Source organism: Thalia democratica, chromosome 2 (assembly GCF_965202585.1).
Source record: "Thalia democratica chromosome 2, ktThaDemo2.hap1.1, whole genome shotgun sequence".
Lineage (NCBI taxonomy): Eukaryota > Metazoa > Chordata > Thaliacea > Salpida > Salpidae > Thalia > Thalia democratica.
Window position 1 is genome coordinate 69,816,170 of NC_139166.1, and position 26,935 is coordinate 69,843,104.

General features: G+C 24.1%; 2 protein-coding genes across 2 annotated transcripts; both read right to left on the bottom strand.

Moving 5' to 3' along the window:
- Positions 1-8,616: 8,616 nt before the first annotated feature.
- On the bottom strand, positions 8,617-11,688 carry LOC145829832 (retinoschisin-like). Its single transcript, XM_082937700.1, has 5 exons — positions 11,474-11,688; positions 10,966-11,007; positions 9,821-9,970; positions 9,016-9,185; positions 8,617-8,842 (listed from the first exon to the last, which is right to left on the bottom strand). Exons 1-5 carry the CDS (start codon positions 11,640-11,642, stop codon positions 8,705-8,707), a joined length of 669 nt encoding a protein of 222 aa, XP_082793826.1. The 5' UTR covers positions 11,643-11,688; the 3' UTR covers positions 8,617-8,704.
- Positions 11,689-13,683: 1,995 nt separating this feature from the next.
- Positions 13,684-15,975, bottom strand: LOC145829251 (uncharacterized). Its single transcript, XM_082936993.1, has 3 exons — positions 15,771-15,975; positions 15,288-15,422; positions 13,684-14,918 (listed from the first exon to the last, which is right to left on the bottom strand). The coding sequence occupies exons 1-3, from the start codon at positions 15,915-15,917 to the stop codon at positions 14,751-14,753; spliced, it is 450 nt and encodes a 149-aa protein (XP_082793119.1). The 5' UTR covers positions 15,918-15,975; the 3' UTR covers positions 13,684-14,750.
- Positions 15,976-26,935: the final 10,960 nt, after the last annotated feature.

Consider the following 26,935-nt stretch of genomic DNA (forward strand, 5'->3'; position numbering starts at 1 on the left):
TTTAATACATAAAGAAATAAACTAAATTTTGTAAAACAACACTACAAAAATTTCACGCAAAAAATAATTGCCGACTGCAAAAACGCATGTAAGTGTTTATCGTGACTTAAAAATTTGTGCGAAGCTTTCTACTTTCCATAGCAACTTTTTCTCAAACAATTTCAACCGGCTCTTTACACAGCGAGTAGTTTGAAGCGTGAATGAATGCGCATCTACCGCGCTCTAGTGTTTAAAATATTTCTGTGCCGAAATTCCATATGAATAGCATATGATTATTGCTTGTTAATCGTAAGCTCTTTTTAGATTAACTAATCCTTTAAACTTTTTAATTCTGTTTATAAGAAGCATTGTACAGATTAGTACGAATTTATAATTAGTCAAAATCAAAATTTATTACAAATATCTTAATTTTTTAGTTTTAAAGGTTTTCAACTAAGAATAGCAACTAGTACCAACTCTTATCTTTATTTTATACAAAACTTACACCGCTGTTTATTTAACACTAAGTAATACGTGTTTGTAAACATTGCCTAGAACTTATACAGTCTAAGAGTTTAAACAACAGTTTTTTTTTTTTATTCCTTAAGAAATAACTTAATTTTTATACAGCTTTCAGTAATCTGAACTACATCTAAATGTAAAGAATAACCTTTTACTCATTAGTACTTTATAACATAAAATAAAGCATGAAAAATCACTAGTTAAACAATTATATAAAACAATTTTTTAAAGCTGAAAACAAAAAAAAAAAACTTGATAATGTTTGGATTCTGTTTAAAAGTTTTAATTTTGAAAATCTTATAAGATACTAGTTTCTTATATGTTTATTTTAATAACTTTTGTTCTTATTAATGCTTTTGAGTAAAATCAAAATTCTTACATACTAAACATTATTTTGCTTTTAAATGTCAGTTCTAGTACTTAATATTAATTAAATAGTAACTAAATTTTTATTTTTTTATCAAAAAACTGTGTGTGTACAAAGTTACTCGCTTATTTATTAGATAATTAAAGATTAAATATTAATGCTGGATAATTTTTTAACTTTGAGTAACGCGTGTTTTGGTGTATCTAAATTATGAATGATACAAAGTATTTTTACGAAGTTTAAACTCTAAAAAATAAATAAATAATTTTAAAGTAATTAAAAAAAGTTCTACCATTTTATTGCTTAAGTAAAGGCAATCACGTACTTATCTAAAAATGCATTAAAAATGTAAGTAAATTAATAAGTAAATAAGTAAGTAAGTATATAAGTAATTATAATCAATGTAAATAATGTATCTCCAGATATTTGACGACAAAGATTTTAATGTTTTAAAATTCATCATTTTAAAAACAAAAATTCAAGCCAGTTTATTTATAATTAGTAATTAGCTAGTTTACAGTCTTTCTATTTTAAATAGTGTTACTTGTTAAGTGAATGTAATTTTTTTGTTAATTTTTTAAACAAGAGGCAAACATTTTCTTTAATTTCAATGTTTAGGTTTAAAACTAGAAACTAATTTTAATAAGTTTAAATGTTTATTTATCACATATGAGTATAACAAAGTCGTAAGAAGTTTTGACGTTGGATTACCTTATAAAGTATAAAACATATACTAAGTACTCATATAATTTAAGCAACAATTATAAGTGTTTTAGTTTTTAAATTCATACAAAAGTATTTACTATTTAACTTTGAGTAAAAACTATGGTAAAGTAGGTTTTAGAAAGTTAAAGGACATAGATTTAACGATGTTCGGTTATCATTTATAATTAAATGTTTTAGACTTTTTTTGTTACTTTAAAAATAACTTGTTTTTTGTTATTGAGATTGATTACACAACTTTATAAAATCACGTATATTTTAAAAGCGATGTGTTTTCTTAACCCATATTTTTGTTTATTATTACACCTGCCAAATCTTACATAAAAAACTTTTTATGTAAGAATTTTAAACAGTTTGTAGTTATGCAACTATTACAACAAGGTTTTGAAACATATTGTAAAAAAGTTTAAAATACACATGTTATTATTTGTAGTACTATGTGCAAGTGTTCAAATGAGCTTGAGCTTTGTTCTGTAAGTTTGAACATTTCTAAAGAAAAGTAAACATAGGAAAGCATTCAACAAAAAACTTCTTTTGCTTTTTAATATGTCTTTTATGTCTGTTAATCTTTCTAAAAACAAAATTAAAAAAAAAAGGTATAAAATCCTAAAACAAATTGTCCACAGAAACTGCATACTCTTGTTAAACTTGAATAAGTAAAAAGTTGTAAATTAGTTTAGAAATTCAAATAATTCTTTACTGTAATTATTTTAATTACTTTAATCAAACTATATAAAAAATAGAAATAGAATGAGATCCAGTTTAGTTGAACAAACTAAATCCTAATTACTGTTTGTAGTGCACCCTAAATTAGATTTAAACATATTTCTAAATAAAAAAAATGAAGAAAGCTATATAACATATATCTTTAGAAATTTCTTCATATTTATTACAATTAACTTTAAACAATTCTTAATAATAATGGTCAGTAACTTTGTTTAATAGACTTATTTATTTTACAGTTCTTAATAAACCCAAGCTTTTTAACAAAAAAAATTTATCTTTCTTTTGAACAAACAAAATTTTATATGTATAATGTCCATTAGGGTGTTATAAAAATTCCAAGTTTGAGTTTTCAGCTATTTTTCTAAATGTGGCAATTGTCACTAAAACACACTGCACAAAATTTTAGCTGATTTAAAAATCTTTCGTGGTTGAACTTTTTGATTTTCTGAAAACAACACCAATATAAAGTGTATGTTTTCAATAAATGCGACCTTTGAGTTTGAGTTTTTTTTGCAATTATCACCAAAACACATATTGCAGAATTTAAGACAATTAAAAAAAAATACTGAGACTATTTTTTTATTTTGGTTAATTTTTTCAAAGTTTAGTTTCGCTGAAAATGAAGCGATCTATAATACTTTAGACCTTTTACTTTATACAGAATCTATCTTCCTGAGTATTTAATGAAGATATCTATTAGGATAGGAGAAAATTATTTATATAAAATTTATAAATGTATTACTAAACTCTTATAAATTTGCTTTAATTTAAAATTTTTAATTTTAACATTTTTTTTAGATGTAAATAAACTATAAGCAAATAAAACATTTTGACAAACTAAAATATAATACTATACTGCATTTAACATTTTTTTAAAACCTCATTTTTACTACATTAATTAATTTATTTGCTTGCAAAGTTTGTAATAGACGAGTTATATTACGATCGTTTTTCTTCAAATAATGTAATAAATTTTTAAAGTAATTACGGCTTGATGTTTTTTTTTAGTTTTGGTGTAGTTTTAGCTACCTAATTTATTTTTTATATAGCTCCTGGGTTGGTTTATGTGTATTTATATTTAATCATACTTTATTTTTTTTAAATACATGCTTAATGTAATATAATCTTAATTAGAAGTTTTAAGAAACAGTATTAGTTTTAGAAACTGTTGTATTTACTTTGTCAAAAAGGTAATTTTAATTTTAAAAATATGAATTTGAACAAGTTTGAGCAATTATAAACCGTTTTTATAAATTTTTTATTTAGATCTAAATTAACCTATTTCAAACTTATTTAATTTCTAAAGTTTTTATTTTTAAGTTTTATTATACCTTCGTTACACACACTACTTTACTTGATATTATTTAAAGCATGGTGAGCAAAAATATAATTCAAAATTTTAAACGTTTTTTATAATATTTTATAAAGTAAAGACATCTTAATCAAGCTTTTTATTGTTAATTATTACAATACAATAGATTTTATAACCATTTGTAAAACAAAAATCATAAACTATTTTTTTTTACATATGAAGATTTTTATAATGTAAATAATATTATTTTTTTGATAACAGGATATAACCATTTTATCAAAATACTGTAAACAAATTCAAAAACGGTCGTTCAATTAATTTTAGTTCATTGTAAATATGTGTTAAGTAATGTTTAGCAATGTGAAATCTTGACCATTTATTTTGAAACATCTTTGTTAAAACTTAACTTGAAACTAATTTTAAACTATTTAGTTAAGATAAAACAGTTATACTTTAACAACAATTAATAATTGTTATAGTTTATTAGTTCAAGTTAGGTTTGAAGTTTAAAATAAAAAAAATTCTAAAACTTTATAATCTTTAATTATATTTAAATCTAATAAATGCAATATTTTTAAGTGAGATCAGCAGAGTAACAGTTCAAAGCGCAAGCTAATCCATCCACTGTAAGTAAGAGGTACAATTCTGACGAATCTCGCTGAAATACTTTTTTCAAATCTTCCAAAACTTAATGTATTTCTATCGAAATTTCCTTGGAAGGTCTGAAATATGAATTATCTTGCATTTTGCTTATTTTATAACATATCTTTATAACAACCTTTATAACCTTTATTAAATAACCTTTATAACAAAATATATTACAAGAGTTGTGCTCAAATATTTAGCAATAAAATAACAAAATAAGATTTTGAATTTAATTTGATTCTTTTAAAGATAAATGAATGAACTAGCATGCTGATTATTTGCCGAATTTATTGCAAATTCGAGGTCATCAGACTCGTTTTGTCTGTACTCGACTCTGTAAGATTTTACCCACTGGTCATATGATCCACGACCTTGTGTAACGACGCCATAAATCTTTCTAACTCGTCCCATATCTCACTGTATCCACATATAATCACCTTAAAAATTTATAACGTTATAATAAAAGTCAAAAACCAAATAACTAATTAACAATAGTCTTTTAGTTCATTGTTTTTATTTATATTTATAGTTTTGACTTTTGTTAGTTTTTATGAGAATTAAGCATGCTATGTGTGATAAAGCCAATTACAACTTTTTATAGTAATAAAACAAAAGAAAATTAAAACAAGTATTTTTACTCTGAACTACCTAAAACCAATATTGAGTTATAGGGAGAATAATGGTGGAGGATAATTATCTTAGACTTTATTAAGTGTTTTTAGTTTTGGTATCTAATGATCTAGTCAAGTGTTTCTTTAAGAATAAAGTATTACCTACTCTAAGGCAGGTTTTAGTTTTCAAAGGTCATTAAATGAGTTACACACTAGTACAGGGGCAAATACTTTTTAAACTATGCAAAGGTGGGGATTATAAAAATTTATTTGAAAAAACTATCTAGTTTGTTGAAGAAAAGGTAAACTTTAAAGTGTAATTAAACATTTTAATTTGGAAGTATATTACACTTTAGATAGTTAAAGTTACTCATTCCCTCAATAAGGTCATCACGCGTCACTGCTGCCTTGAGGACAATTAAAACAACGCTTGAAATTTTTTTAATCCCTTAACTTACCTTTTTCAGCGCACCAAGCCTGCCCGCCTTTATCTCCGTACAAACGTCCCCACTTGGGTTTGTGGTTTTCATTGCCCGATTCGTAGCCACTTGATGTTGTCTGGTTGTCCTGAATTCGACCGTCCTGCATGCCGACACCACAAGCTCCAACTTTAACAAGGGTGTTTAATTGTTAAGTCTATTACAAGAGTCTTGGAAACTGATAAAAAAGCATAAATTAAAAAAAAAAATTGTACAATTAACTAATAAAGTTTACTGAAATTAGTTTCTGTGAAGTAAACGCTGATATATATTAAAGTAAGAAGTTAAACTATTCTTAGGCTTTAGCGGAAATTGAGTTTTTTAGCAGCTATTGAAGTTTTTGTAACTTGCAATAATAAGTAGTTTTAATATTTAAATATCAAATAGTACATTAATCTTTAAAAGCAAAGCATGTTTACTTTTTTACAAAACTTAAATTGTTCACTAAAATTCGAATGCTTCAAAGCTATCGAAAGGTATTTTAAATTTCCAGAACTTTTTAAAACTTAAATAAAAAATATATGTAATGTAAATAATACTTATATTTGATAATTAAAAAATCTTTTTTATTTGACTAAATAACGTTTTTTTTAAACGCATAGTATTTGTTTTAGTCAACATTTTTATATTTGTTTAAAATATGTTTGAACTTTTTAGTCTATATTAATACATAGTGGTAGAGTATAAAACTTATACCTTTGATATCATTTTCATACAAGCAAAATAACGCAACTTTAGAGATATGTATTGAAAATTTCAAAATTTAGTTATAGGTTTTGTTTAAACATTTTTGAAAAAAGAAATTCAATCTAAAATTTTGTATGAAAAGAATGGTTACAAAACGTTTTAATTTCACTGAAACTTCTTAAAGCATTTTGTTGTCGTAAACCACATTTACTAAAGCTTACTTGAAAAAGTTGTTGAAAAAAACTTAAAAACTTTGATTTTATGCAACTATTTTATCAAAGTGTTGAAAGACATTGTGAAACGGCTTAAAACACAAAAGTTATTATTTGTACTTCTATGAGCTACTATTAAATGAACTTGAGTTTTTTTTTTGTTGTAAGCGTGTAAAATTATATAGAAAAGTAAACATAGAAAAGAATTAGAAATTGAAACCTCTGTTGCTTTGTAATATGTCTTCTATGTCTGTAATTCTTTCTGCAAAGTAATGATAACTGTTTTCACTGAATTTTCGATACATAAAAAATATAGATAAATGAATACTTATCTAAAATATAAACTTAAAAAAAAATAATTTGAACACAGTAAAAATTAAGATAATATACACTCTCTTATTAAATACTGAGATATCTTATTAAACACAAATACTGAGATATTTAAAAAAAAAATAGTTTCATATAAAGTACTAAATGTTTTTTTTTTATCCGAAAACAAAATAAAGCTCAATTACACAACGTGGCAATTTTATTATGTACCTGACAGAACCACATAGATTACTATAAAAATTTGTTTTTTTTTTATTACCTACCGTTTTTCACAGTTACCTTATGTTGCATTTTCAATTAGCACAATATTTCAAATACTCAAACTAGATCTGAAATAAAACAATGGACTAGTTTCACCAAGCTTTTTGGAGTAATTAAAAATTTGACATATGCATGTTTTTATAGCAAGCGGTATATTTGCTTATCAAACATATAGCAAATTTTTTAACAACGTAAGCAGTTTCGTGGTTTGACAATCCATCAAAAATTAGTTTCGCCGAAAGTGGTAAAGTTGTTTTCGGAAATTTCAGTAATTTGTGGAAATTTGTGTTTACACATACTTGTATTTTGTTTTCTCAAAAATTGATGTAAAATTTATTTTTGTTCGATAAACACACTGTTTATAAAAGTTTATTTAAATTTTTAATTGTAAACACATCGTTTTGCTTATGAAATAAATTTAATAAGTTTTGGATCTAATTTTTCAGTTTTATACTTTTCACTTACTTTTTTAAAACTATTTTATCATTTAGGATAAATTCAAGTATAGTTTTTGCTCAAAAGTTTAAGATTTAAAAATAACCTATAGCTCATGTATTTTAATTCCTACCATGCATAAGTTTTATGACATTAGAATTTTATAGTCTAAACATTACTTGAATGTATGTATTAATTATATGTTTAAACTATATATAAGTTCAGAAGTTAATTTCACTAGAAAAAAATAAAGTAAGATAAAAACAAGAAAAAATGTTAATATGTTTTTAGAAGTATAACAATAAATATTTTCATATATAAAAAATAGATAAATTTTCAGTATAATGTTTACCCGCAGCTTAGTATTACTTAAAAACTAACACAGTTGTACTATTCACTCACTGTTGTTTTTTTTTACAAAAGTAATCTATTATATTAGATAAATATTTAAGTTCACTAATATGCTTAACTAAACATTTTCCTCTTATTAGAGCATACCGTAACTATAGTTACAAAAATTTTTTTTAATATAGTTTTTTGTTTAAATAACATGTAGAACTCTGTACCATCTTTGATTTTCTATGGTATATTATTTTTGATTTATCAACAACTTAAAAATCTTTTAATTTTAAACTTACTTGAAGTTTTTATGGTAATATATCAGTATTAAATGATGTTTTATATTTAGTGTAAAAAAGTAATAATTAATTTTTTAAATAAACATTAAAACATTCTCACTTTTGTTATAATTTTTTTTAAGCTTTTAAAACAATATATTGATCACAAACCTATTTAAGTTTATTTAACTTTTTGTACGCCCACTTTTTCTTTATACTATAAATCAAACAAAATCATACGACTACCGTTTCTGTTTATTTTAGTCATGTTATTAGAATAACAGTTAATTCAGTTACATAAATGATATTTAAAGACTAGTTATATTTTAAGAAAGTCAATGAACCTATATGACTATGTTTAATTACATACTTCAACGGTACGACATTATTTTGTAGCAATTTTTTTATAAAAGATTAACTAGCTTGTAACGCTAAAAAAAAACCCGCCAAGCAAACACTACCAACTACTTTATTACAAATTGTGAGACTCCGTAGATCTGTTCTTAAATTTATTTGAGAGCAGTAAAACGCCGTTAGTTGAAATAAAGTTTTAGCTCAAGAACATCTGTGGTATATATATATATATATACGTTTAGCAAAGTGAAACCTTGACTATTGATTTTAAAACATCTTTATTAAAGCTTAACTCAAAACTAATTTCAAACTTTTAAGTTTAAAATAAAATAGTTATACTAAACAACATTTCGAATAATTATAATTTATTAGTTAAAGTTTAAAAGTTTAAAATAAAATGTGCTTCTAAAAAGTTCGAGATAATTGCAATGATTTTAAGTAAGATTAGCAGAGTAACAGTTCAAAACGCATGCTAGGCCATCCACTGTAAGTAAGAGGTACAATTCTCACAAATCTCGCTGAAATACTTTTTTCAAATCTTCCGAAACTCAATGTATTTCTATCGAAATTTCCTTGGAAGGTCTGAAATATGAATTATCTTGCTTTTTGTTTATTTTATATCATATCTTTTTAAATAAAAATAATCTTTATAATAAAGTATATTACAAGAGTTGTCCTCCAATATTTAGCAATAAAATAATAAAATAAGATTTGAATTTATTTGGATTCTTTTAAAGATAAATGAATGAACTAACATGCTGATGATTTGCCGAATTTATTGCAAATTCGAGGTCATCAGACTCGTTTTGTCGGTACTCGACTCTGTAAGATTTTACCCACTGGTCATATGATCCACGACCTTGTGTAACGACGCCATAAATCTTTCTAACTCGTCCCATATCTAACTGTATCCACATATAATCATCTTAAAAATTTATAACGTTATAATAAAAGTCAAAAACCAAATAACTAAGTAACAATAGTCTTTTAGTTAATTGTTTTTATTTATTTTTATAGTTTTGACTTTTGTTAGTTTTTATAAGAAAGCATGATATGTGTAACAAAGCCAATAACAACTTTTTATAATAATAAAACAAAAGAAAATTAAAACAAATATTTTTACTCTGAACTACCTTAAACCAATATTGAGTTATAGGGAGAATAATGGTGGAGGATAATTAGCTTTTTTTGATTTAAACTTTTTTAAGTGTTTTTAGTTTTGGTATCTAAAGAACTAGTCAAGTGTTTCTATAAGAACAAAGTATTACCCACTTTAAGGCAGGTTTTAGTTATCAAAGGTCATTAAATGAGTTACACACTAGTACAGGGGCAAATACTTTTTAAACTATGCAAAAGTCGGGATTATAAAAACTTATTTGAAAAAACTATCTAGTTTGTTAAAGAAAGGTAAACTTTAAAGTGTAATTAAACATTTAATGTGGAAGTATATTACACTTTAGATAAATAAAGTTACTCATTTCCTAAATAAGGTCATCACGCGTCACTCCTGCCTTGAGAACAATTAAAAAAAGGTTTCCATTTTTTAATCACTTAACTTACCTATTTCAGCGCACCAAGCCTGCCCGCCTTTATCTCCGTACAAACGTCCCCACTTGTGGTTGTGGGCTTCATTGTCCGATGCGTAGCCACTTGACGAGATCTGGTTGTCTTGAATTCGTCCATCTTTCATACCAACGCCACAAGATCCAACTTTAACAAGTTTTTATATTTAAATTTTATACAACAGTTAAAAAGAGAAAGTTAAGAAAAACTCTGTACAATAAACTAATAAAGTTTACTGAAATTAGTTTATGTAAAGTAAACGCTAATATGTGTTAAAGTAAGAAATTAAACTTTTGTTAGGCTTTAGCGGAAATTGAGTTTTTTAGCAGCTATTGAAGTTTTTGTAACTTGCGATAATAAGTAGTTTTAATATTTAAATATCAAATAGTACTTTAATCTTTTAAAGCAAAGCATATTTACTTTTTTACAAATCTTAAATTCTTCACTAAAATTCCAATGCTTTAAGACTATTAAAAAGTTTTTTAAATTTCCGGCACTTTTTATAAGTTAAATATAGAATATATGTAGTGTAAATAATACTTTTATTTAATCATTAAAAAAATCGTATTTTATTTGAATAAATAATGTTTTTTTAAAGCGCTTAGTATTTAATTTACTCAAAATATTTATATTTGTTTGAAAACAAGTATGGTTTTGAAAAACAAAAAAAAAAAAATTTAAGCCTATGTTTATACAGAATTCTAGAGTATAAAACTTATACTTTTGATATCAACTTTATACAGATAAAATAATGCAACTTTTGAAATATATATTAAAATTCTAAAATTTAGTTATAGTTTTTAATTAACATTTTTGAAAACAGGAATTCATGCTAAAATTTTGTTTAAAAACTAGGGTTACAAAATTTTTTTATTTCACTGAAACTTCTTAAAGCATTTTGTTGTCGTAACCCATATTTACTAAAGCTTACTTGAAAAAGTTGTTGTAAAAAACTTTTAAACTTTGATTTTATGCAACTATTTTATCAAAGTGTTGAAAGACATTGTGAAACGGCTTAAAACACAAAAGTTATTATTTGTACTTCTATGAGCTACTATTCAAATGAACTTGAGTTTTTTTTTGTTGTAAGCGTGTAAAATTCTATAGAAAAGTAAACATAAAAAAGAATTAAAAATTTAAACCTCTGTTGCTTTGTAATATGTCTTCTATGTCTGTAATTCTTTCTGCAAAAATATAATTTGTCAAAAAAAGGTTTTCTACACTGATTACCTACAACTTACTTTATCTAAACATAAGGTTGCATATAGTTTCGTAAAAGAAAAATAAGTAATAAAATAATGAATTATTTATTATTTTGCAAACAGGTTTTAAACTAAACTTAGAAAATTTCTTTAGTAAATAAAAAAAAAACATTTTTAAAATACTTTTCTTAGAATATACAGTATAATGTTGAATAGTAAACTAGATGAACTTTATTGATGAATTTATAAAGTAATAATATATCTTCCTCAGTAATGATGTAGAATACGTATAACAAAACAAACTTGACATTTTATTTACGTTTGTCTTAAAACAAAAAATATTTATGTGTCAGTTAAAATAAATGACTTTTGCAAACTTTATAAATTTATTTTGTTAAAACTGTAAAATAAATCTAAAACTTTTTTTTTTCAAACAAATAAGTCTTACCTTGGAGGTTGTTTAAAATTCTACCACAGTTATATTCATTGTCATCAAAACAGTAAGAAAAGTCAGGGTTTTGTCTCAAATCCTTGCAATGATTTCTACCTTTGTTGTATTCTGATGCGGTAGTTAAAACTACTATCGATAGAATAACAAGTATCACTTTAATTTGCATTTTGACTTCGTTTATAATGTTTAATAATATCAACGTAGCTTTTAGAAATGCTAAAAGTTAATGGAAATCATAGTATCTATTAATATTTTAATTTTAGTAGTATTGTTTATAGAATTGTTAGATAATTAATTTTTAATAATACTTAATGTTAAGTATTAAAATTAACAAAATTAACTTTTTATTAGCAGTAATGATAACTGTTTTCACTGAATTTTCGACACTTAAAAAATAATGATAATTAAATACTATTCTAAAATATAAACTTTAAAAAAACATAATTTGAACACAATAAACATTAAGATAATATACATTCTTTTATTAAATACTGAGATATCTTATTAAACACGAATACTGAGATATGTTTAAAAAATTAGTTTCATATAAAGTACTAAATGTTTTTTTTTCCGAAAACAAAACGAAGCTCAATCACACAACGTGGCAATTTTATTATGTACCTGACAGAACCACATAGATTACTATATATTTTTATTTTTTTATTACTTACCGTTTTTCACAGTTACCTCAAGTTGCATTTTCAATTAACACAATATTTCAAAAACTCAAACTAGATCTGAAATAAAGGAACGGACTTGTTTCACCAAGCTTTTTGGTGTAAATAAATATTTTATATATGCATGTTTTTATAGCAAGCGATATGTTTGCTTATCAAACAAACAGCAACTTTTTTTACAACGTAAGCAGTTTCGTGGTTTGGCAATCCATCAAAAATTAGTTTCGCCGAAAGTGATAAAGTTTTTTGGGAAATTTTGGTAACGTGTTTATGCATACATGTCTTTTGTTTTCTCAAAAAATCATGTAAAATTTATTTTTGTTCGACAAACACACTGTTTATGAAAGTTTATTTAAATTTTCAATTGTAAACACATCGTTTTGTTTATGCAATCAATTTATTTAAGCTTTGGATCTAATCTTTTAGTTTTATACTTTTGACTTACTTTCAAAAACTATCTTATGATTTAGCAAAAAGTTCAAAATAAATTTTCACTTAAAAATTTAAGATTTAAAAATAACCTATAGCTCATGTATTTTAATTCCTACTATGCGTAAGTTTTATGACATTAGAACTTTATAGTCTAAACATTACTTGAATGTAATTTTTTAATTATATGTTTAAACTATATATAAGTTCAGAAGTTAATTTCACTAGCAAAAATTAAGTAAGATAAAAACAAGAAAAAAAAATGTTAATATGTTTTTAGAAGTATAACAATAAATATTTTCATATATAAAAAATAGATAAATTTTCAGTATAATGTTTACCCGCAGCTTAGTATTACTTAAAAACTAACACAGTTGTACTATTCACTCACTGTTGTTTTTTTTTACAAAAGTAATCTATTATATTAGATAAACATTTAAGTTCACTAATATGCTTAACTAAACATTTTCCTCTTATTAGAGCATACCGTAACTATAGTTACAAATACTTTTTTTAATATATAGAACTCTGTATCATCTTTGATTTTCTATGGTATTTTATTTTTGATGTATCAACAACTTAAAAATCTTTTAATTTTAAACTTACTTGAAGTTTTTATGGTAATATATCAGTATTAAATGATGTTTTATATTTAGTGTAAAAAGGTAATGATTATTTTTTTAAATAAACATTAAAAATTTTCACTTTACTTATATATTTTTTTAATTTTCGAAACAATATATAAAGCCCAAACCTATTTAAGTTTGTTTAACTTTTTGTACACCCACTTTTTCTTTTTAATATAAAGCAAACAAAATTATACGACTACCGTTTTTGTTTATTTTAGTCGTTTTATTACAATAACAGTTGATTCAGTAACATAAATGATGTTTAAGGACTAATTATATTTTAAGAAAGTCAATGAACCTATATGACTATGTTTACTTACATACTTCAACGGTACGACTTAATTTTGTGGCAAGTTTTTTATAAAAGATTAACTAGCTTTTAACGCTAATAAAAAACCCGCTAAGCAAACACTACCAACTACTTTATTATAAATTGTGACGACAATATATTTGTATCACGAGCCATTTTTATTTGCATTCATGTCAATCGCTACTCAATTAAGTCGCAGATAAACTTTTTTGACTGAAAGTAAATATACACATGATAAAGCTGTTGAACTTTGCTTGAAAATATTAAATACAGTTTTTTGTGTTTCGTATTTGCTTTTTTTGTACTTATTTGTATTAGCCAATGAAAATAGTTTAGTTATTGTAAACTTTATTTAATCTTCAATATTTTATGCTATTTCTTAACTGAAGAACTATATACTAATAGTAGATTCTAAAATCATAAAAAAAAGTTTTTAGTTATAAGTTTATATAGATTATTACAGCAACCATTTATAGCAGAAAACAAAGAACTAAATTTTAAAGAAGTTGCAACCACAGTGATATTACATTAAAAAATACAAACTTTTATTGAAAGGGTATAATTGAGTTTTGAATTTTATAAAGGATACTCTTTTAATGAAAACAACTACAAAATGTGTTTATATAAGTTTAAAAAAGGATAAAACACTACTTAAAATAAAAACTTTAAGTAATTTAAATATTTTTAAAGTAGACATATAAAATTGTGTTTTTTATTTTTTTTAAAGAAAGCTACAATCGTTATTTCATCTTTAAATAAAACTCTATCAGTCGAAATTGTTAATTTAAGCAACAGCTACTTTCAGAAAAAGAAAATTGAGAGTATAGCTTAAATTTATTTAAAGGTCGTATAACATACAAAGGCAACAAAATGACAAGCTTTTTTGTACAAAGTTACTTAAAATAACTGTAGAAAAAATGTATATAAAAAAAATTAAATGAAAATAACACCAATCAACAGTGATGAAACCACAACCAGAGTATAATCTTTGATCGTTTTATCTAATAAAGAATGTTAACAAAACAAAAAACTACCTATTAACAGTGCTCGGTAAAGTCTTTAAACATATACCATCATTTTTTTTCCTTTTAATAATTTATATACTTTTTCTTTTTTGTTAACTCGTCAAAAAATAGAGAAAGTATCACCAACTAACAGTGTTTACAAAGTCACAGACATAGTTTATTTATACAAATATCAAAAGTTTGCTGAAGTATTAAATATCATTTTTACTTCTTCTTCTGCAAGCTCTTTCCATTGTTCTTCCTCATTTCCGCCAGCTTGGGATCGATGATGTTGACGAAGCTGTCGAAGGATATTTTCCCGTTCCCGTTGTCGTCGGCTGCCGCGATCATCTCCTTCAGCTCCTCCTCGTCCGGCTCCTCCTCATCTTCTTCCTTGAGTTTTCAAACAAATTTAATATAATAAATAATTTTTTTATAAAAAAAATACCTTCATGATTATAAAAAGAAATGATAATTTTTTTGACTTCTACTATAGACGTTTAATTTATGTTATGTTGTGTAATTATTTAGCTTGAATGTTATAAAGTTGTTTCTTCTAGTATTATAGTTGTTATAAGTTTAAATTAATGTTTTTACGTGCAGTTTAGTAAATTGAACTCTTTTAAAGGTAAATATTATACCAAAAAAACTTGCCAAACAAGTGAAAATTCCTTCAATATTGATGTTGATACATTTTGTGCATTCTGCATCACTTATATTTAGAAAAATAACTAAAGTCAACTTAATAAACAACTAAACTACCTCATTGAAGCCAGCAAGGGATATTTTGAGGTCTTCCATGGTGATGAACCCGTCCTGATCGAAGTCGAGGATCTTGAACGTCTCCTGGAGAGCGTCTACACTGTCACCCTGACCGTCGAAACTTCCCGTCAGTGCCTGGAAAATAACAAAGAGTGTTAACACTTAAATATAAAGGTTTTTTTTTAAATGCTTCGATTTTAAGGTTTCAGTCAATTACTTTTTACTTTCAATACTAAACTACAACTAATTTTTTTTTTAGTATTTGGAAAATTAGTAGTTGAGCTGTTTAGTTAATTGACGATGTAACAAATATTTTGAAGGCTTTCTAAATGTGTAAAATGTGATCATTTTTAAATTACCTTACATTTAAAAACAAGGGAAGTACTATGCTAAAATAAAAATAATTACAAACTAGAACTAAAAAAGTTTATAAAAACAAATAAGAGACCCGTTCAAAATGTGCTTTATATTTACAAAACAAACTTTAACGAGATCAGCGAACTGGAAAGCACCGTCCTCTTCCTCCTCTTCGTCCTTCTTGTTTTGCTTCTTCGGAGCTGCTTGGGGCTTCTTCTTGTTGAATGCTTCTCCGCTCTCAAACAAGCTTGTTCTTGCCTTCACCGAACTCATTTTTGTGTGTTGTTTGTGTTTTCAAAGTAAATAAAATTCTGTATATAAACAAAATAACTTGGTCAACATTTTTTTGTTACTTTTTTTTATTAAGTTGTAAACAATGTTTTCTGTTTTTGAATAAACAACATTTTTACTAACTTTTTTTTAATTAAACTTTTATTTGTTAACTAAAATATTAAGTTTTATTGATATATGCTGCATTTTGTTACATAAATAACTGTATATTTTACTACTTTTTATTTGATTTATTGAACGACAAAATATAAGCACTCATAAAGTTTGCTAAAAAGACCTTTAGGTTATCGAAATGTATTAAACAAATCTTTATATGAATGTATTAAAAGTTTAACGGGATAACTTGTAGAATTATTAAATAAATAGTAATTTTTTGTATTTTATATGTAAATATTACAAATCAGTTTTAAATTTAAGTCAAATAACTAATCTTTTTTACAATTTAAAGATAACAAAAACACAGCTTAATTTAAAAATAGTTCACAGAGTCAATAACTAAACAGTACTTTTCAGTATACAAAAGAAATCTAAACTGATATTTCTAAAAAATCGTTTAAGTACTTTTTATTGATTTTTTTCGATAACTAAACGTAATAAATTAACCACTTTTTTTTTTATTTCGATAAGTTCTTAAAACACTAGGTTAAAGTTATTCTTTGGGTAAAAATTTTAATTAACTTTACTTTTTGCATTAAAATTGTTATTTTTAAACAACCATTTTTGTAAAAAAAAAAGATAAGACTGTAGAAATAGGCAAGTATAAGACTTTTATAGTCGAATAAGATTAGCTTTAACATAATTTTTGTTTACTGCTTTATAACTATAATTTAAATTCAAATACTTCTCATCTAAAACAGAATAGCTAAAATCTAAAAATCAGCTGCTGTAAAATTTTCGAATTGAATATTTCTCACGACTTAAAACGAAAGTTATTTTGCAAATCTTTAAGTCGTATTAAACTAAAACAAACACTTTTATTGTTTTAAGCGTACTATTGACCAACGAAACGACGAAAAAATAAAAACGCCAATAGTACAACAAAAATTATAGAAACTTTCTATCTAGAGCTTTCGAACTGAAAATTAATCAAAACTTCTGTTAAAAATTAGTTTTATATTCAGTTTTAATTCATGTTTAATTTAAATATACCCAAGTTTGAATTAATTAACTTAAAGTTATATACAAGTCCTGATGCTGACTATAAACTTCCAGAAGCAGCTAGTACCGAGCTCAAAATTCGACTGTACAAACACCGAAGTAGCAACACAATGCGAAAATAAACAGGACACAAGTGCTTCTTGAGCTTATAAGCTGGCCCCACACCCCCCAATGTTTGCTCCCTCGCGCTCCTCAACCTATTGTGACGTCATAAGAGCACAGAGTTTCAAGTGCGCACGAAAAAAATGGTAATTCTTTTATTCCGCTTGTTTGAGTTTTTGTGTTTGAACTGTGCGAATGTCTCATGACTTCGTTTGATGCCCGCATTTTACGAGCTTTTTATAGATATTATATTAGAAAATTTTGTAGTAAAAAAATGTGAAGAGAAAGTTTTGATCGTGATTATTTTTGTAAAAAAAAGTTTTAAATACGTTAATCCTTGTTTAGTTTGAAAGTGTTACGTATATGCCTTCGAATACAAACGTCTTTTTTCGAGCTTAAAAAATTAAATAACGATATCTGGAAGTTGTAAACAACGTAAAAAATGTAGCTATTGACCGACAAAATGCCAAAATAAAGTTAAAATAACAGAAATTCATTTGTTCAGCTAATGTTAATAAAAGTATTTATACTACAAAAAGAGAATATTTTTATTGCTTAAAATAACATCCGATTTAACATTTTTATATTAGATCGTTTTTATACTAAAATTAAAAAGAAAATAAACCGAATGCAAAACAATAATAAAAACTCGAGTGACTATTTTTTTAGCTTAATTCATTCGTTACATCACAAAAGCTTCGTTTATTATAAAAATTGTTTTAAACAAAAACTCGTATTTATTTAGTTAGAAATTTTAAATAAGTTTTTTAATTTTTAAAAATATGTCATTTAATAAAAATCAAAATGTATTGTCTTATTACTTTTTTAATGATGTGTGGTTTGATAATACAATTTTTTTTTATGTTTGTTGTTTTACATTATACACATTTAACTTAATTATTATTTACATACTTGAATATAAGTGTATCATTAAAGTATTTTTGATATAGTATTGATATCAAAACGACAATGATATCAAAAGTTTTCAATACTATATAAATTATATAAAAATAAACATAAATACACAAAATAAACACTGACAGCAACTTGTTGAAAACTTTAATATGCTTGACATTCATCTTAAACGAAGTTTTTATGTACTAAAAAAACAATTTTGTTTGCTCAATTTGTAAATAATGTCCTTACAATACTTAAGTAATTTGACAAAAGGTAATAAAATACAATATTCTCTAAATAGACACACATTTTATTAAATAGTTTGAAATGTATCAATTTATGCTAACTAACAGAAAACTTAGAACACATTTTTAAAACAGTTCCCTTTAAGTTTTAGAATCTATTAATATTTGCATTTGTAACTTAGACTATATGCTTTAATTACTAATATTCCAATATTTTTTTAAATCGGATATGTGTAAATATTAACCTTAAGAAACTTAGCTTAATGTGGAAAGGTCAAACAATTAACGTTTATAAAATAATGAATTTGTTTTTAAAATTCAGTGTTCTGTTACATAATAGTAATTAGTTTATTAAAAAGAAAACAATAACGTATATTTTGTCCTAAAACCTAGTGCACGAAGAACCTTTCGGTTATCTAGTCATCACGGATACATTTTTAACGTCTTTAGGCTGCATAAACGCGCTTACTCGTAGAATAAAAATAAAAAAAAAACTGAAAACAAACAAACTATGTAAGCAGCATAATCTTTATCAAAATACATGTTTTTATTTGAACGCTTTGCACAAAAACATTCCACTACTCTAGTAATGCTTCCGAGTGTGTTCGTGGCTAACCAAAATGTTATTTTTGGAAAATTTAAAAGTTATTGTTACATCACAATTGTTTTTGTTACAAAACTCAAAAATTTTTGTTACTTTTAAACTTTGTTTTGTTTGGGGTTTGCACACAAAGAAATATTTAGTTTTACGAATATATCTGTTAGTTTTATGATTTTCAAGATTACGAAAAATCTGATATATGCAAATGAAAAAATACAATGATTGCTAAGCGTCAAAATTGTTGTAAAATTTATTAAATTTCAAAGTAAAACAGTTAGAGATTTCAGGAACCTATTTATACAGTAAAGTTTTCAAATAAAGTATAATAAAAAGATACTAATAAACAAAATATATAAAAACAAATCAAACGTAAGTAAAGTTTCTACGTATGAAATAAATGTACATTAAAAATAAGTACAATTATATGACAGTTTGACGTGAAAAAAAAACATAAATACATAACAGGAAATTAAAAAAATTTCATGTAATTTTAGTCCACAGTTATTATAAATGTATTTAAACTTAAAAGTAAATCTTTCAAGTGATATTCAATAAGTCTTAACTCATGTTAAAATAAATAAAATTTACCTTAATACTTTACGACTTACAAATTCTAATAACTCCTATTTATTATTTTTTGTTTTCTATTAGTTTTATTGTACTATTTTTGATCGCTTTACACGATTGAAAATCGTTATGTTTTGATTGACAAACCACATCTTTGAAACAAAATTTTTGAAAAAGTATTTTGTAAAAAACTTTTATTACAAAAATAAATACTTTTAGATACTTTAAATTTTTTCTCCTTAACCTTAATTTTTAATCAAATAAAGTTTATAGTTGTTTAACTAACAATTTTCTACAGTTTAGACTTTTAAAAATTATTTATAAAAACGTCATCTTTTTATTTATTTATTTTCTTTCTAGATAACAATAATTCCAACAAACTAGTTTTCTTAAACATAATATGATAAATACGTTTTAAATGCTAGTAAACAGGTGTTTTGTAATGCATTAAATATTTTAGGATTATTTTAAACATCTAAGAAAATATAATAACAGTGATAACTAAGTAGTTAAAAGTATTTAAGATATCTTTTAATTAACAGCATTAAAATTACAGGGTTGAAAGTAAGTTTAAGTGCAAATAATTATTATTTTTGATTGAAGTGACTAAATAACTTTTTTTTTTGTTTTATTAAAACAATGATTTAATTTAATCATGGAAAGTTGGTATATAATTTTTTTGTATAAAAACAGAAATAAATAAGTTTGCAATATTTTAGAAAAATTTTATTTTTGCTTAACAACAAAATGTAAAAGTTTATTTGTGACAATTAAACTTTTGCGTATAAAAATAACGTCTCTTCAGGAACAAACACTTTTGAAAACTCTTTGAACATACTTGTGTTACAGGAAGAATAATTTTATCAAGACTGCTTAAATAAAAAAAATATTAAGTAAAGTTTGACTTTGACAATTATGTTTTGCTTTACACTTTTCCTTTAAACATAAATACTTTCGCTTCTACTATTATTATAGTTTGACAATTTTTTAGACATGAGTAAACCGTATAGTTCTTAAAATAATCAAAACATCCTTTTCTAAAGTAACAAAAGAATTAAACATTGGTTGGTAACAAGTACAATTTCTTAACAAGCTATTAAACTTTGTTTTTGCCTATTTATCTTAAAGTTTAAACATTCTTAAAGTTTAGGGTTAACGTGTTAATATGATAATTATAAAACAAATAGCACTAAAACTTTAACACCAAAAATGATTAAAATACATTTTGAAAGCTTATTAAAACAGTTATGCTGTTTGTTAAACTGAAATTAAATTCGTCAAAAATTAACAATATAAATTTTTTTTATATATATTATATGTAATTTTACGTATACCATCATTTCCTTAAACTAAAGTTATTTTAGCATTTTGTTTTTAAGCTAGTTAGATATCAAAGCATGTTAAGTTTGCATTAAAATAATTAAGTTTGTATCATGTAGTAAAACATCAAAGAGAAACACTTTGAACGTGCTTTTAATAACCACAATCTGACGCTTTTCTGTTAAGAGTTGTCTTTTCAACGGCAACGGGTCATTTTCGCACGAGCTTCACTTTTACACAAGGGGACACTTTTGCACAAGCATCACTTTTGCACGCAGGGTCACTTTTCCACGAGGAAACACTTTTGCTTGGTCGTCATTTTTGCACGAAGAGACATTTTTGCATATGTTGTTATGTTTGTTCTTATTGTTTTTGCATGTATTGTTATAAAATTACGTGAAATTAAAACTATCAAATCTGAATTACATAAAGTAAATTAAATACAAAATAAAATAACAAGTCATAATATAAAGCAACTCACATGAAAGTCAAGAAATACTGATTCAAAATATTTACGCGTTACTAATTATTCAAAAAATCATTAAATAATTACTACGTTTTCTTTAGTGTTAAAGTATAAGAGCCTAATATGTCTTGGACAAGACGTTAAAATGTATCCGTGGTGTATGACCTGATAACCTAAAGGTTTTTTCGTGCACCAGGTCTTCAGACCAAAAATTTGAGCGCTTTTTTTTATATCGTTCAATAAACAATATATATCGTGATGTAAATTTTGAGTTATTTTTATATGATTTTTAAACACAATATATACTACTTTAGCTTCTATTCTTTCTTTACATAATTTATTTTTTACAGAGCAAGGTTGAAGTAAAATAACTCGTTAACACACAGAAACATGTGTTAGTGTAATAAAGAATGAACACAGTTTAATTTGTTACTATTGTTTATTACAATACAATTTTCATGTTTATACTTTTGAATAACTTTCAAGATTGTTTACAAGCGAAATTTATGTTAATTCCGTAGTATGTCGAGTAGTAAAATAACTTAAACAAAAAAAATTGTCATGTAGTAATGCATATAAAAGAAGTACTTTGAACTTGTTGCTTTAATAAAGTAAAAACAAAGTAAATCCTTTTATAACAAGTTTATGTGTTTTCATTTTTAACATGGATGTATGTATTTAAAAAAGGAATGCATAACTTCAAAAAATTATTACTTTTGTATTGCTAAATACGGCACTGCCTTATGTTGTAAAGTTTTAATCGGATTTAGAGAAAGAAGAATTTTAAGTGTTATGAAACCTTTCATTTCGTAAAAATAAATAAAGATGTTTGTATTAGTTGTAATAACATCCGAACTAATTCAATGTGTAAATCTTTCGAAAGATAACAATAAAACCGCAAAAAAAACCGGGTATAACATAGTGAAACAATAAACACTTATATCAAAATATATAAAAGTCAAAGTCGAAAGTACAAAGCATTTTTGTCTATTTTTTAAAAACGTTATGAGACAAAAATTTACCATTATGACTTTGTAAAAAGCTTTCGATTGTTTATGTTGCTTGTAAAGTTTTGTTAAACCTAAATGGTTATGTAACAAAAACAAATGTTTTTATGTTTTATTCTAATTGTTGTTTTTAAGGTATCATACTTGCAAGAAACTTTTAGTTTTGCGAAGAATTCTTTTAATTTTCATAATTTAATGACTTATTTTTTCACAAACAAAGTTTTAAAGGGTTAACAATTTTGGAAGATAATATATATTTTTAAAACATTTACAGACAATTTAAATATTTCGATTACATTAAAATATTTTTGAAATCATAGTACTACTACAAAATGAGCAAATAGGAATTTTGCTAAGTTACTAACTAAAAAAAGCTGAAACAATAAGAAAGCAGTAAAACACCAAAGTTTAGAGAAAAGTCGTTATAAAAAAATAATTTCAAAAGCTTGATTGTTTAAAGTTTGTATTACAAAAAAAAATGTTTAAGCATATTTAACAAGTGTCTCAAAGTTTGTAAAAATTATTAATCCTCTACCATTAAACTTTTTTTAAATTGTTCAAAACAAATTCCTAATGATTTTCATCAAAGTTTCAGCATTTGATCGTATATATACTTATTAAAAAATTACAAAATAATCTTTAAGCGTTTTTTTTTTCATTTGTAGAGAAAAACTTAAAAAGTAGATTATGTCAATTTATGACTTTCACTGCTTGAAAGTTATACCTATAAATTTAAATTATCTCTTGAATTTTTTTCTCCGTATAAAAGCTGACCTGTGTGTGCAAACTTTGAAATGTTTGTGTAACACATTATTTTCCAAACTCTATTTACCGAAAAAAAGTAGTGTAAGGTTTAATACCATTTAGTTTTGTAAATTTAATTTTTGTGCTAAAGTTCTAAAAAGAAAATATTTAAATGTGTGTATGCATTCTATTTTTAAACTTAAGTTTCTTTAAAAATGTAGTGTAAGAGTTTAGTAAATTTCACTATTTTATTTTTAAGTTATACGTAAAGCACTTTATTACAGGTGGGTACTTTAGTATCTTCAACTCATATCTAAATTATCACAGAAAGTTTGTAATTTATTTTTCTTTCATTAGTGACTTATATTTACGCAACTGACAATAAAAGTTTGACTCAACTTTCAGTCACTTATTATATTCAAGTGTTTTGTTTAATAATTTCAGTTTAACAGTCTACAACAAAGCTACTAAATTTGTTCGTGTTTAATTTTAATTCAGAGATTTCTCTTCACGTTAAAAGCTAGATTTTAAAGCTATTAATAAAATTTTCTTCAACAAAAGTTGTTTTTGTAAACAAAGGAATATTTTGTTTCCTGTATGTAAAACTACATAAGTTAAATCAGACATTTTTAGTACGATTATTACATTAGATAACACTGTTTCTCCTATAAAGATTTCAGAGTTTTAAGTAACACAGTGTTGCTTAACTTAGTGCAATTAGTTAAAATAGTATTACTAATGTAAAATAACTGAATAAAATATAAAATAAAGCTTTTTTACAGTTTTGTAACTTATGCATACTTAAAACGTAAATACTTTTGCAATTTGTTTATAAAAGTTTTTTTATAAGTAGTATAAAGAAATGCATACAAGCAATTTTGAGTAGATACTTAAGTTTGTTACGGATGAGATTTAAATTAAAATTATCAAATTATAATAAAGAATTTTTTTTGTAATTAGATATAACTGTTTTGGAACTATAATAACAAAATAAAAATAAAAACTGATTGTTAAACACCGGCAATAAAAAACTTATTTTATTTTAGTGCTTAAAATCTATTTAAAAAGTCTCGTGATTTCATGTAAAGCTTAAATTTCTCAACTTTCAATTATTAAAATCCTACAAAAATACTTTACACGAAAGTATTAAAAGCGTTCGTTTTGTTTCTGTAGAAAAATATTTTTGTGTATATACTCCATTAAAGATTTAAAAATTAGGTTTATCTTAATTACACCCACTGATTTTTAAAACGCTACAAGTTAGTGTTTTACACATGTGATTATAACAAAAAATGTGTTATTGGAATCTTCAAAAATAGTTTTTTCAACAAAACATCCGTATACTTTATTTTACTTCGATTTAAGTTATTTAAATTTCGAACTTAGTGTTTTACACATGTGATATTAGCAAAAAAATGTATTATTGAAATTTTCCAAAATATTTTTTTCTACAAAACATAAATACACTTTATTTTATTTGTATTTAAGTTATTTAAATTTTGAACTGAGTGCTTTGCACATGTGATATTAACGGAAAGTTAAGTATTGATAGCCCAAAAAAAAATCTACTAAACATACCTATACTTTGTTTTTTTTCCATTCAAAATATTTAAATTTCTTTAAACTTTAGACTAAAAACAAAGTTTTATTTAATATTATTTTTTTACAATCACCTGATTCTAGAATAGACAAAATTTAAAAATTTAAAAAGTTCATTTAATTAAAAAGTAAAAAATATTGTTCTCCATAGCTTTTTTGTTTAGTTCTACAGCAAAACTAACTTAATACTATGTTATGTCAGAGTAAAATTAGTTTCAACTGAATTCAAAAAAAGTTAAGTAAACATTTCAACAATAGTAATAATTTGTTATAAACTTTGTCTCAATCGTTTCTACTTTCATTAAAAAGTATCCATAAAAATTAAAAAAAATGAGTACATAATTTGTTATACTTGTTTTACACAAAACATCTATATTTATTTCTAAACTGCAAATTAAACTGAGCATTTTTTAGGTTTTAAATTTTAAGATTGTTTCTCCAAACTATCACAATATAATTTTACGTTTTTTTTGTTAAAGTTGTACAATTTTTATTTTTAATACCTCTTCTGTAAAGTAGGTTTTAAAAGCTTAGCTTTTACAAGATATCAAAAACATGTTACAACATATGTATAAACTAAGTTTTAATGTTTACAAAACTTAAATAGCTTTATTTGATATTCGATTGACACTATTTAAATTAAAAAACTTGTCAGGTTAATTGGTGCTTTTATTGTCTTTTAGAAAAATAATTTTGGTAAAAAGTGTTAATTTTTTAGTTTAAAAGTTTAAGTTTAACCAAAAGAAACAAGGTAAATATTATGCATAATATTAAGTATACTACAAATCTTTTCTCCTAATATAAAGCACTTGTTTTATTTTATAACTTAGTTCTCAAAAATTAAATTTAAAACTTTTTATTAGAATTTAGAGAAAAATTGTGATAGACTTTAAGAAAAATAAAAAAGTATTGCTTTTCATTCACCTAAATTTCATTAAATATTAAATAAGTTTAAATTATTCATTTGTAAACTTTGATACTGATCGAAATCAGATTGAAGATAAGTTCATATTAAGTTACTTTCCAATGCTCTATCTTTGTTTGAGTTTAAGATTTAAAAGTTTAACAAGTTATTAATTTGTTTACTTTAACCAAAAATACTTATTTATATACTACTATTTTTTAACAGATATATAGTTATAAGCTTTTTCAAGAAACGTTTTCACTTTTTGAAACATGTTAAAAAGGTATTTATTTACTACTAGTTAAATTAACTTTAGACTAATTTGGTAAAATGTGTTTTAAGAAATATATACAAACTGGAAATCGAATAAAAATCGTTTAGATAAACGTTATTGCTGTTCGACATTAAACTTGAATTGTTCCGACATAAAATGCTACATTAAAAGGATAGTATTATTAATACATTACTTTAGATGTCAGAACTTGTTTTAGCCGTACATGCACTTGTTGTCAACCGTTTTACGTTTACAATCACAAATTTAACTTTTAAGTTTTACATAGTATATTTTAACAAACTAAAACGTTATAGAAAATTAATTTTGTTTTTAGCTAGTATAATTAACTATTTTATTTAAATCACACAGTCCGCTAATAATCATTACACAGATTAAGCCGTCTTTACTCATCATTGTACAAACACAAACTTTTTCTATTAATTATTAACTTTGAGCAATTTTTCTACCGAAAGTTTCTTCTTTGTTTTATATTTGAACGGTAATAAAATCTAAACCTTAAAAAAGAAAACTTTTTCTGGTTAGAAAAAAATTTACAGTTCATAAAATTTTGTGTATTAGCTATTGTTTGAGTTTATGTTGGTTTTAGAACAAACTTGAGAATTTTACGTTACGTTTTTTGTTTTATTTTAAGCAAACATTGTGTTTATTTATTACTGTTAGTAACAATAGAATAAAAGCAGGTATAAAAACCTAAGTGTTACACAGAAGCTATACAAATTTGTTTAGTAATTATTACAAAGTGTTTTCTTATAAACTATTTTGGTTTTTGTGAACTTGATATTGGTTTATTTTGATCTTTAACATGTACTTCAAATTTAGTTGTTTAAAACACATTTTTTACTTAATAAAATTAGATACCTTTAAAAAGATAAGGAAAGTTATACATTTAACAAATGTAGAAAATACTATATTTTGGCAATTAAATAACAATTACGCCTATAAGTATTTACACACAACTTCACAACGACTCTAAAAGTTTAATTAAACTTATTAGTTATACTACTACTGTGCAAAATTATATTTTTTAAACAAGTTAAGATAAAGTGTTTAAAACTTAGTAAGATTAAATTAGAAGTTAAGTAAAAGAGTAATACA